Source organism: Myotis myotis, unplaced genomic scaffold, assembly GCF_014108235.1.
Source record: "Myotis myotis isolate mMyoMyo1 unplaced genomic scaffold, mMyoMyo1.p scaffold_m19_p_6, whole genome shotgun sequence".
Lineage (NCBI taxonomy): Eukaryota > Metazoa > Chordata > Mammalia > Chiroptera > Vespertilionidae > Myotis > Myotis myotis.
The window spans coordinates 84,085,170-84,097,046 of NW_023416368.1; the positions used below are offsets into that span (position 1 = coordinate 84,085,170).

Sequence of the window (11,877 nt, forward strand, 5' to 3'; positions counted from 1 at the left end):
CCTAGGGGACGGGAATCGCGGCTGCAGTAGCCAATCAGACAGGCGCTGTGGCTCAGGACGCACGGGAGGGACGGGGCCTCCTTTGAAGCTTGCAGAAGGGAGTTGAGAAGGCGGGAGTGTCTCCCTTCCTCACCACTTAGAGGCCCGAGGAGAGCGAGGGGCGGGGCCCAGGTAAGAAAAGGCGGGGTGGATACGCCCGCTTTCGCTTTTGCCCAATAGAAAGCCAGTCAAGATGCCCAATGGGAGTCGTCGCCAGGCCCGGTGCAAGGCGCACCCCGCCAATAGGCGGCGGCGCTGGGCGGGCGCGGGCGGCGGAGGCGGTGCGCGGAGGCGGAGCAGGCGCTGCCGCAGGAGGGAAGATGGCGGACGAGGAGAAGCTGCCCCTCGGCTGGGAGAAGCGCATGAGCCGCAGCTCAGGTGCCGCGGGGGTCCGGGCTGGGGCGGGGCCGCGCGGGTCTGCGGGAGCGGGAGCAAGGCTCGAGCTCGCCCTCGGGCGCGGCGCCGCCGCCCTATTCCCGTGGGGTCCTGGCTCCGCATCCTCCCGGTAGCGGCCCGGCCCGCCCTGTTGAGGCTTGGAGCCTCTGGCGCCGGGAAGCCGGAGGAAACAGGCTGGGACCGGGCCGGGGAGGCCCAGCGCGCTGCGGGGGCGCGGGGAGGGGCTGGTGATCCCGCGGCCTTCCTCCCGGCGATGGCCCTGGCCCTGCGCACCGGGCTGACACCCTTCGGCCTAATGCACCTGACCTCGCCGGGGAAGGTCTCCGCACCCCGCTGGCCCTGGGGGTCCATCTCCGGGGGAGGACACCCGAGGCCCATGCTTAGGGTGTGGCCCCGGGGTGCACCCCGCCTCGGATGCACAGCCTGCTCCTGCTACCACGCCGGCCACCCACACCTAATGCTGAGCCCCTGTTCTTGGGTCCGATGTAAGGCTTATCCATAGTAATAATGTCCACAACAGGGTACTTTTATCAGCTGCAGGCATTGTGCCGAGCGTTTTAAGTGTCTTCTCTGATTGGCCACAACTCTGGGAAGTTGGCAGTCATTGCCCCCATTTTGCAGGTGAGGAAACTGAGGCCAGAAAAAATGAAGGAGTTTACCCAAAGTCATTCATGGGGGGAGCTGAGGGCTGGGTTAGAATCCAGTCATTTTGACTCCAGAGCCCCATGCCCTTGTCACTGCAAACTGCAGAGCAGCAGGCCCTGCATCTTGTTCCACCCTCGTTGTCCATAGTAGTCATCCTCGCAGTAATAGCTCTGATGAGCACTTCGTGTGCATCATCATGGACTCTCCACATTAACCCCATGAAGTTTGAGGGCCTCATCTCTCACTTCACCGCCACTTTTCAAGGAGACGGAGCCCATGGCCAAGGTTTTATAGACCTTCCGTGGCTCAGCTCTCACTCACCTTGCTGTGGCATAAACCTGATGTTCTGCCATTTCTGCGTGGCTTGACCCTGACAGTCCTTAGGGCGACATCCAGCCCTTCACAGGGCTGGGCACAAGCCCTCCATGTAACCCAGTGGAATGACACCCCTTTTCTACTGGGTCCCTCGCACTTCAGGTTTCTTGTGTGCCGTGTTTACTCCATGCTCCTCAGTCGCTGAGTAACGTCTGGCCCCTTGCAGTGTCGCACAGTACGCTGTAGGGGAAAGAGCAGAGCTTTGCTGTCTGACGCCATGCCTCCCTCCATAGTGTGCCTGAAGCACAGTAGACACTCAGGAAACATTGCCTAGGTTTGTCCTCTGTAAGATGGAGCTAGTAATGGCTGTCACACTCTTAAATGTGTCCTGGGAGCCATCCTAAGCACGTTACAGATGTGAACTCATTCAGTCCCTGCAGCAGCCCAACAGGCAGGTCCTGTTGTCACCTCCACATTCCAGGTGAGAAAGCCGAGGCCTGGGGAAGGTAGGTCATACGGTGAGGAAGTGGCAGAACCAGGTTTGAGTGCTGAGTGCATGCTTTGAACCACTTCCTCTCCCCGGCCCTGGTCCACCTCTGGGGTGGGGCTGGCTTCTCTGTTGTCACCTGGCTCATTCAGCGTTATCAGTGACTGAAGTTACCGTGTCCTATTTGCTTGGCGGGTGGCGATCTGTCCCCACCTGGAATGTTCGCTCCCTAAGGGCCTGTGGCATGTGGTGGACACACAGGGAATTTGCTGAATCATGGCATCTCCTAGGCCAGTCCCTTATTCTGGCCTCAGGGTGGTGTCCTATGAGCAGTCCAGCTGAATATCCACCTCCTCTCCCTCCAGGCCGGGTGTACTACTTCAATCACATCACAAACGCCAGCCAGTGGGAGCGGCCGAGTGGCAACAGCAGTGGCAGTGGCAAAAACGGACAGGGGGAGCCTACCAGGGTGCGCTGCTCACACCTGCTGGTCAAGCACAGCCAGTCACGGCGGCCGTCATCTTGGAGGCAAGAGAAGATAACCCGGACCAAGGAGGAGGCCCTGGAGCTGATCAACAGTGAGCAGAACTGGAGACAGGATGCGGGGGCGGGGGGGTGCCTCTCCCTGAGGGGCCAGAGCAAGCCCCGTAGAAATCACACCAGGCCCTCTACCCAGCTTGCTCAGCTGTGAGGTGTGGCATTGGCCGACACAAAAGTGCCTGCACGTGACGTGAGCCTGGCCAATGGCCACCTCTCCTTTTTCTTTCCATCCGTGGGGGTGGGAAGACCCAGCGTTGGGGCCAGCAGACCCCTGTAAGCTCTGTGACCTTAGGGGCCCAAGTCACCTCCCTGAGACTCAGTTTTCACCTCTGTGAAATGGGCATCGTCATATACCTGCCTCTGAGGGTGGTTGTGAAAATTCAGTGAGAGAAGACGGTGCGTGGCGCACGTGTGCCCTCAGTCAGTGGGAGTGATGGATGATGCTGTCATCGAGCAGGCCTCTGCGGTGCACCAGGAGTGGGCCTGGAGGGGGAGGGAGGTTGGAAACGTAGCCGTGCAGAGCTGGCTGCAGTTTGTAAGTTCATTCTGTCCGGAGAGAGGAGGCTGTTCTTGCTCTCTCCTGTTTTCTCCACAGTCTGGAACAGTGGTTGGCAAACTTTCTTACGAGGCCAGATGGTAAATATTTTAGGTTTTGCAGGCCAAACAGTCTCTGTATGCTCTGCTTTGTAAAATGATAGCGTTAGACAAAAGGTAAACAAATGGGCGTGGCTAGATGCCAGTCAGACTCTGTTACAGAAATAGCGAGCCTGCCCGTCATTGTTGGCAGAACCCTGCCCTAGAGCTGTCCATGCCTACATCGGCGATGTCCACTGAAATGAATTAAAATGAAGAAGTATTAACGATTGGTTCTTCAGTCGTGAGGCCACACTTTAAGTGCTCAGTAGCATCGTGTGGCTAGGGCTGCATCTTGTACAGCGCAGATAAACATTTTCATCCTCAGGAGAAGTTCTTGTTGGACGATGCTAGTCTGGATCTCACCTGTGATTTCATCATCCACTCAGCCTCTCCCACCAGAGACCCCAGACCTCTCCCTGGCTGCTCCTACCCCACATAACTGGTCCCTCATCCATGCCCAGACAGCCTGAGTTCCCATCGGACTCTGCCAGGCCCTAGCTGTGTGACCTTGAGCAAATTGCCTACCGTCTCTGAGCCTTAATTTCCTACCTGTAAAATTAGTATAATAGGACCCACCTCACAGGGTAGTTGTGAGGACTCTGACCTAATACAGTAAAGCACGAATAACAGACCTGGCACCTAGTAAACGTTCTATAATTACTCGCGGTGGTTATGATTGTTGTTATTAACACAAGCCTGGCAACGAGTACACAGTAGTCAGTATTGGCTGTGTTTAGCTATCATATCACTTGGTCCAGTACTTGGTTGGTAAGATATTACTTAACACACATGCATACCCCCTCCCCCATATGGTGTCTGGCATGATAAATGGCACCTGTTAGCCTCATAACATTATAGGGAGGATCTCGGTTCTTGCACAGAATCTGAGGCCGATTAAACTCGCCTCCTACGCTGTATGAGGGCAGAGACTGGATCTGCTCTTTCCCCGTTTCCCACTGCCCAGCACACAGCCTGGCCTCTGTGAGCACTCAGCATTGTTCGTGAAGCAGTAGGAAGCAGAGGATTCCTGGCAGAGGACATGACAGAAATAAAGGCCTGGAGCTGGGCTGTGGACAGAACTCTGGAAGGCTGTGCAGGGGGCTGAAGAGGGACCACATCCTTCAAGGGCAGGTCCTGGCCAGGTTGAGGAGGGCCCAGAGCAAGGCAGACAGTCGGGGTCTTTCCTGGTCATGCAGGAAACATGGCCAAGTGTGACCCGGAGAAGGGCCCTGCAGTGGTGCTTTCACAATAGTGTGGCTGGAGGTGAACGGCCAGGGAAGCCAGAAGGTCCAGAGGCCAGGTTGGCTGGGACCAACTATAAGTGATTGAGGGGGGGGGGGGGGGCTGCCTCAGGGAAAAAGGAGGAAGCAAGTGGAGAAAGCCCAGAGAGAACCTTGAGATGACATCTTGGGTCCTCCCAGCTCAGGTGGTCCCTGTTCCAAGGCTTCTGGACCACAAGAGAGAGACGTAACAGGCGTTTGCGATTGAGTGACAAGAGGTACCACTGGTAGAGAGGATGTGGAGAGAGATGCAGTCTGAGGAGGGACTCACTAAGTCTGAGGGGCCTGAGGAAGAGCCGTTGGGAAGGCAGCTGGGAGGGGGCTGGGCTAACTGTCAGGCTGTGAGGCCCGCCTGGGATGGCAGGTGAGGGTGCTTCCCATCACTAGGGGGGCAGGTGTGCGGTAGGCTGACACTGCTGTGGGCCTGAGGGTGCTGAAGTCAGCTGGGTCTTGGGGAGGGTAACTTGGGAGAGGGTGCTCCCCGAAAGCAGCTGGGCCCTGGGGCCAGACCTTCAGCGGATGCAGACCAGGGTTAGCACGGGAGGGCATGCCCACCTGCGCTGGAGGGCCTGGTGGAAGCTGTGGGAGGAATTGCAACTACAGATGATGTGACTTGAACTTGGAGGTGGGTGGGAGGGGTGGAGCGTATTTTAGAAAGATTTAGGAGGCAGAATCCAGAGGAATGGGTGATGGATTAGATGGGTGGGGGTGGGGTAAAGTCGGCACCAAGTAGTCTGACCTGGAGTCACACAGAAATGGATTCTGGTGCCAACTGCGTGGCCTTCAGCAAGTGTCTTCATTTTCAGAGCCTCGGTTTCCTTTTCTGTAAAATGGGGACAAGGCGGCCATAAAGGTGCAGGGAGTGCTCAGAAGAGCAATGGGCTCAGTGTCTGGCTCTCACTGTCTACGTCAGGGGTCCTCAAACTACGGCCCGCGGGCCACATGCAAATACAAATATTGTATTTGTTCCCGTTTTGTTTTTTTACTTCAAAATAAGATATGTGCAGTGTGCATAGGAATTTGTTCATAGTTTTTTTTTTAAACTATAGTCCGGCCCTCCAACGGTCTGAGGGACAGTGAACTGGCCCCCTGTTTAAATAGTTTGAGGACCTCTGGTCTACGTGCTGGAGCCTTGACCTCAGTCAGGTGTGTGTGGTGGGGGCCAAGGTCAAGACCAGGCCTTTTCTCTCTGGCAGCCCCTGCTGCTTCCCCACGGCTGATGGGAAGAACTCGGTCCCACGGAGAGCTTTGGGCAGGGGTGCAGGAGCTGGTGGGCTCAGCGGGCAGACCCTCTGATGACCTTGGGCAGTGAGCTTCCTCTTCTGCCTCGGTGTCCTGAGACACTGAGATGGGGCTGGGGCAGGCCTCCTTCAGGGCTGCTGGGAGGGAGCAGTGAGGTGCAGGCTGTGGTGCCAGGTCAGCGAGCCTGGGCATTTGGGCTCCTTTTTTCTCCCGTGGAAGAGAGTGTTCCCCTGTCAGGGGCTTGTTCCAGGTGACCAGGAGATGAGGATTCGGGCAGCACACTTTGTAGCTGGCAGCCGGGTCTGGAGCCTCATCAGTACCCATTTAGAGCCAGTGCAGCCCGTTGCCCAAGGGGACAGGCTGCCTGCAGTGAGCCAGTGCTTCCAAGTTTTCTGCTGATGCCCCTGTTCTCAGCACCGGCTCCTCTGCAGCTGCTGGCCTGTGGCCAGGAGCTATCGGAGATCAAGAACTGGCTGCCTGTAATCCTGGTGTCCTTGTCTGAGGAGGCCAGGCCCTGGAGAAGCAGGGAAGGAGAGCAGGTGGGAGGGCTTCTCCATGACCCTGTCCAAGGATCGAGGGTCAGTTAGTTCCGTGGTTCAAGTCTTCCCCCCCAGGTCAGTGACTCCCAGCCTGCTGGCTTCAGGCTGGGTCTCTGGTCTCTCTGGGCCCTTTCTGCTGAGTCTGGGACTTCTGGGATGACAGAACTAAACCGTTACCTTTTTTCTGTCCAGGCTTCTTCCCTTGTTGGTCTCCAAACCTTTTTAGGGTCAGAGACCCCCTATTTGTTCACTCACTTCCTTCCGGTAATTATGCTGTCATCACAAGGCCTGTCCTTGGTGTGTGCCCATGTGGAGGGAGAGATGGAACTCTCTGGTGTCTCTTATAAGAACGCTAATTATTGGACTTCACTTAACCTTAATTATTCCTCTAAAGGCCCATCTCTAAATACAGTCACATTGGGGGGTCAGCACATTAATTGGGGCACACATTGCAGTCCATATTGTGGGGACCGATAGCTAGTACCTGTCAAGGGCTTGCTCTGGGCCAGGCCCTGCTCCAGCAATACCTTCTTTACGCCTCACAATAGCCCTCCAAGGTAGGAGCTGCTAATTAGCCCATTTTGCAGGTCAGGAAAGGAAGGCTCCAAGAGGGAAAGTCACCCACCAAGGTCACAGGTTCAGGAGCAGTAAAGCTGGGATCTGAACACAGCAGCTAAGGTTCCAGGTCCACCCCCTCAGCCTCAGGGCTGTGTTGTGATCTGCCAGCAGGGGCAGAGGCTGTTCTGTTGTGCATCCTCTCAGGAGTTCCCGAACTCCCCGAGCAGGTGGAAGGTGCCGCTGCAGACTGGGAGCTCCTGGTGAGGCTGCTGGTCTGCCCGGCTCCTGTCCCAGCCGGAGCTCCGCTGGATGGGGGTTGGGTGGGCGCTGTCTTGGTGACTGGTGTTGACACAGTCAGGTGAGGCCAGGGCATTGCCGGGAAAAGGCCAGGGCGTCTGGTTTGTACTTTCTGTCTTGCCTCCTCTTTAGTATTTGGGCCTGAGGGTCACAGAAAAGGTATGAGATTCTGGCATTTCTGCCTACAGAGCCCAGCGGCGGATCCCTCTCCCTCCTTCCCTATGGCCTGTTTCTGTCTCATTTATTCATGAATTCCTTCAACATTAGTGAACATCTGCTCAGTCTATAGTGCCAGGTGCTGGGGACACAGCAGTGAGCAAGGCTAACCCAGCCCCCGTCCTCCTAGTACAGGCAGGCCACAGACGCCCAAACAGGACAGTGTTAAAGCGGGGCCCAGGGGAGGCACCTCACAGAGCGGGGTCTTGGGGCGCGGGAGTTGCGGGGCGGAAAGCAGCAGGCCAGCTTCAAGTGGGAAGAGATGCCTGAGCAAGGGTGGCCTATGGACACCATCGAGGCGGCGGGTGGATGGGGCTGAGGGAGCCGAGAAGCAGGGTGGGGCTGGGAGGGGCACCCTGTGGGGTAGAAGAGTGGAGCTGAGGGGACACAGGAGCCTGAAGGTTTCCTTGCATCTTGGCTTTTGGCCAAGACCAAACTCCTGAAGGTCAGCCTCTAGAACAGTGGTTCTCAACCTTCCTAATGCCGCGACCCTTTAATACAGTTCCTCATGTTGTGGTGACCCCCAATGTCATTGTCACAAATTGAACATAATTGAAGCATAGTGATTAATCACAAAAACAATATGTAATTATATATGTGTTTTCCGATGGTCTTAGGCGACCCCTGTGAAAGGTCATTCGACCCGCAGAGGGTCGCGACCCACAAGTTGAGAACCGCTGGCCTAGAAGGTGAACTGAGGAGGGAAACGTTTTTTTAAAATATCATTTCAGGCTCCATTGAGCAGAATGTTTTCTGAGAGAGCTGGCTCCTCGGAGGAAGATTTGGGTGCTGTGAGCTATGGGGCAGGGAGTGGTTAAAAGCTTGGCTTTTGCCCAGGCCAGTGGTTATAGCATCGGCCCACGCACTGAAGGGTCAGGGGCTCAATTCCCGGTCAAGGGCACGTACCTGGATCACAGGTTCAAGATCCCCTACCCTATTGGGGCGCACGCAGGAGGCAACTAATCGATGTGTGTCTCTCACATCCATGTTTACCTCTCTCTCTTCCTCTCCCTCCCACTCTCTTCCTCTTCCTCCCACTCTCTCTAAAAATCAATGGAAAAAATATCCTCGGATTAACAAAAACAAAAGGCTTGACTTTTATCTGATTTTCAGGCTGGTAGCGCCTGCTCACACACACACCGTGTGCTTCTTGGCAGGCCTCTGGTCTTGAGGGTCCCTGCAGTTATGCCCATGGCCCAGCTGCTGGAGGATGAGGCCAGGTGATGCTTGGAGTGGGCTCAGGTCTCGACCTGGCTCTGCAGGTGCTGGGCATGTGCGGACAGTGTGCCTCTTAAAGGCAGGCAGGTACACATAAAGGGGGTGGTCAGGATTCCCGGGCTGGCAAATTGAGGTCCAGACAAAAGAGAAGAGGAGGAACCTTGGTGCTGCGAGGGGGAGGGCAAGGAGATAACTGGGAGTCCAGGGAGAGGAGGAGGAGGGGTATCCTAGTGACATCTGGTGTCGGTCAGAGGCACCACCTAGCAGCCCAGGGAGGTGTTCCAGCCACACCAGGGCATTGTGGTCAAAAGCCACCACATCATGCCGGTCAGAGCGAGTGGGCCTTCTGCCTGAGCAAGCAACACACCAGACCAGACTGCGATGTGCCCACGAGGAAGACCAGGGCTGGGCAGGGCAGGGGGAAGTAGAGACAGCCTCATCAGGGGTGTGTAGCCCACATGGAAGGGAGAATGGTGACAGCAAGTGACATTTCTCAAGTTCTCTCTCCGTGTCCGGCACTGTGCAGCATGTCACTGTGGTCTGCTGGCAGTGACTAACAATTCAGACTCAGAGGCAAAAGCATGGTGAGGACAAGACAAGAGTGACAGGGACATGGGGAAGACAGGGGTGATGGGAACGGTCGTGGGAGCATCCAGCAGATCAGACACCAGGACACTGGCTGCTGCTGTGATGTACAGTGAGACAGGTGATAAGCATACTGTCATGGGCATGCCATTCAACTGGGGTCCCTGGCAGATGGGCGACCGTGACCTTGAGGTCATACAGGAGTCCGAGAGAGCTGGCTGCTCAGAGGAAGATCTGGGTCCTGTGAACTATGGGGCAGGGGTGGTTAAAAGCTTGACTTTTGGCCTGGCCAGTGGTTAGAGCATCATCCCATGCACTGAAGGGTCAAGGGTTCAGTTCCTGCTCAAGGACACATACCTGGGTTGCTGAATTCTTGTTATATTTGTGTGGATTGGGGAGAGTGGTAAAGGGAGCAGGAGTTTAGGATGGGTTGTGAGACCAGCATGGCTGCTGAGGTTACTGCAGGGTCACAGTGCACATGCGTGTGGAAGACACCACTTCATGGACTCCTGTGCCTCCAGGCGTGTGCAGGGAGAAGGCATTGTGGCTGTGTGTTAGCATGTGGGGGTGGCGAGTATTCACATGTGCATGCATGTGTGCGCATACACAGAAGAGCAAAGGTGGCACAGCTTCGTTCTGAGGGGTGTGCCACCGTTCATCGAGCTCTCTGCCCCGCCCCGCCCCTGACATGGTCTCCCATGTGCCTCCTGTCGTGTGTGTCCACAGGCTACATCCAGAAGATCAAGTCCGGAGAAGAAGACTTTGAATCTCTGGCTTCACAGTACAGTGACTGCAGCTCGGCCAAGGCCAGGGGAGACCTGGGTGCCTTCAGCAGAGGTGCGCAGATAACGGGCACCACCCAGCCCTGGGGACCCTCTGGCCCCCCCGCCTGTGGAGCAGGGATGGGACCTGTTCTCTGCCAAGGGCCATTGGGTATTTGTGACATCACTCACGGGCCATACAAATTATCAACTTAAACATTAGCTTGCTCATGTTTGGTCAAACATGTGACTAACTCACCCCTAATGCCTGGGCAGGGCCAGACCAAGTGACTTCGCCGCAGGCCTACACTGCCCAGCGTTCCCCCACCTGCTGTAGAGGATGGGCTGGGTGGCCCCTGCGGCACACGCCTTCAGGGTCCACCAGGTGGCAGCACAGCCCTTCCTCAGGCTCCAGAGGCTGCCTTGCTGGTAGAGGCTGGGATGACTGCAGAGCCCTCTCCCGAGTCATTCTCTCCTGGGTTGGGGCGTCAGTCTGTGTTTCTTTGCACATTTTTCCCGTCACGGGCCCACCAAGCTGCATTTTGCCTCTCCTCCAGTTGGAGGTATAAGGCAGGGCCCCTGCGAGCCCCAGGGTAGTCTCCCATAACCTCTGCCCACCTTTACTGGTGGGGAACCAGGGGTGAGGGTGGATGGGTTGGATCAGCAGCTCTGAGTTTAGGGCTGTCTGGTTGGGTCAGTGGGAAGGGAGGAGCAGAGGGGACCAGCTGACCACCACCTCTTCTTTGTCTTCCTTTCCCTCCATCCCCAAGATGCCCAGGATGGGGTGAGGGGTGTGGGGTAACCAACCAGGAGCTGCCGCCCACCCCGGGAGGCAGACGGAGCAGACAGGACAGATGATATGGCTGGGGCTGGGAGCTGGGTCTAGGGAAACATTCATCACTGAAGTGCATCTCTCAGCACACAGCAGCAGCAGCAGCTCTGCCTGACATCCCTCATGCTGTCCTCAGGCTTCCTGGGGCCTCTTTAATGGCCCTGCCACCTCCAGCTGGGCTGCTCAGCACTGTGACAGGGCCATAAACCAAGTGACAGATGAGTGGGAGACTGGGCACAGGCGGGAGCCCCATCTGGCCGTCCTGCCTGGTCCGAGCTTCTGCCACATCTTGACCCCCACGCATCCTCCCTTACGTTTCCCCAGGTCAGATGCAAAAGCCATTTGAAGATGCCTCCTTTGCGCTTCGGACCGGGGAGATGAGCGGGCCCGTGTTCACGGATTCCGGCATCCACATCATCCTGCGCACGGAGTGAGGGGGCAGGTGCCCAGGCCTGGCCTTGGGATGGGGCGGGGCAGGCAGGGTGGCTGGGCCTGGAGGCCCTGCTTACTGCTGCCAGCCGAGCATGGGCGCCTCTCCCTGCTGATGTCACACAGTATTTATTGTTCCCAAAATGGCTAGGAGAGGGGCTCTGCACCATTAGGGTCTCCCTGTCGGACCCAGGTTGGGGCTGTCCCCGCCAGATTCCCCCCTCTTTTGGAATTGACTTTGGAAGGACAGCGGTGTGGGGGGGCTCCCAGAGCTCCCAGACCCAGGGGGTAGGGGTGCCCTGTCCCAAAGGGCAGGCCTAGTTAGCTGAGCTGTCCCGTGTCCAGGATGGGGTAGGAGGGCCTTACGTTGTTCCTGGTTATGCCATGTTCCTCTATTAAATCGCAAAACGCAGATGCTCTGTGTGGGGCCCAGGCTGCTGCTGCTGTGGGCCCTCTGAGCAGCAGTGCAGCACCCGCACCCTCCATTAAACCTGGAACCACTGCTCCGCTGTCCTGTGTCTCATTTCCTCCCTGCTGAGTGAGGGCACACTGTCGGAGCAGGCCTCTCCCGCCACCCCTAGTGTCCAGCCTGCACGTCCTCCCTGAGAAGCCTCCACATTCTGGGCCTGAGGACAGCCAGGAGTGCATCCCAGCAGCCAGGCCCCAGGGAAGGGGGCACCGGTCAGCACCAGCGGCCCTCAGACCTGGGTGTTCCGGAATGCAAGGACCCTGCCTGGACCCCACAGCCTGGACTCAACAGGTCAGATGGAGCTGGAGACCTGCAGGGGATCCTGGGAGAGCCACACACACACCCCACCCACAGGCACCCCAGTTAGAGTGAGTGATGCCCGCACCCTGATGC

At 57.1% G+C, this 11,877-nt stretch overlaps 1 protein-coding gene across 2 annotated transcripts; it reads left to right on the forward strand.

The window, feature by feature from the left end:
• Window positions 1-272: 272 nt before the first annotated feature.
• On the forward strand, window positions 273-11,518 carry PIN1 (peptidylprolyl cis/trans isomerase, NIMA-interacting 1). Of its 2 annotated transcripts, none has more exons than XM_036313391.1 (4): window positions 273-417; window positions 2,248-2,460; window positions 9,720-9,830; window positions 10,911-11,518. In XM_036313391.1, the coding sequence occupies exons 1-4, from the start codon at window positions 360-362 to the stop codon at window positions 11,018-11,020; spliced, it is 492 nt and encodes a 163-aa protein (XP_036169284.1). In that variant the 5' UTR covers window positions 273-359; the 3' UTR covers window positions 11,021-11,518. The 2 variants fall into 2 exon arrangements, with proteins under 2 accessions (XP_036169284.1, XP_036169283.1); XM_036313390.1 differs by lacking the exon at window positions 273-417 and adding an exon at window positions 454-920.
• The last annotated feature ends 359 nt before the right edge of the window (window positions 11,519-11,877 follow it).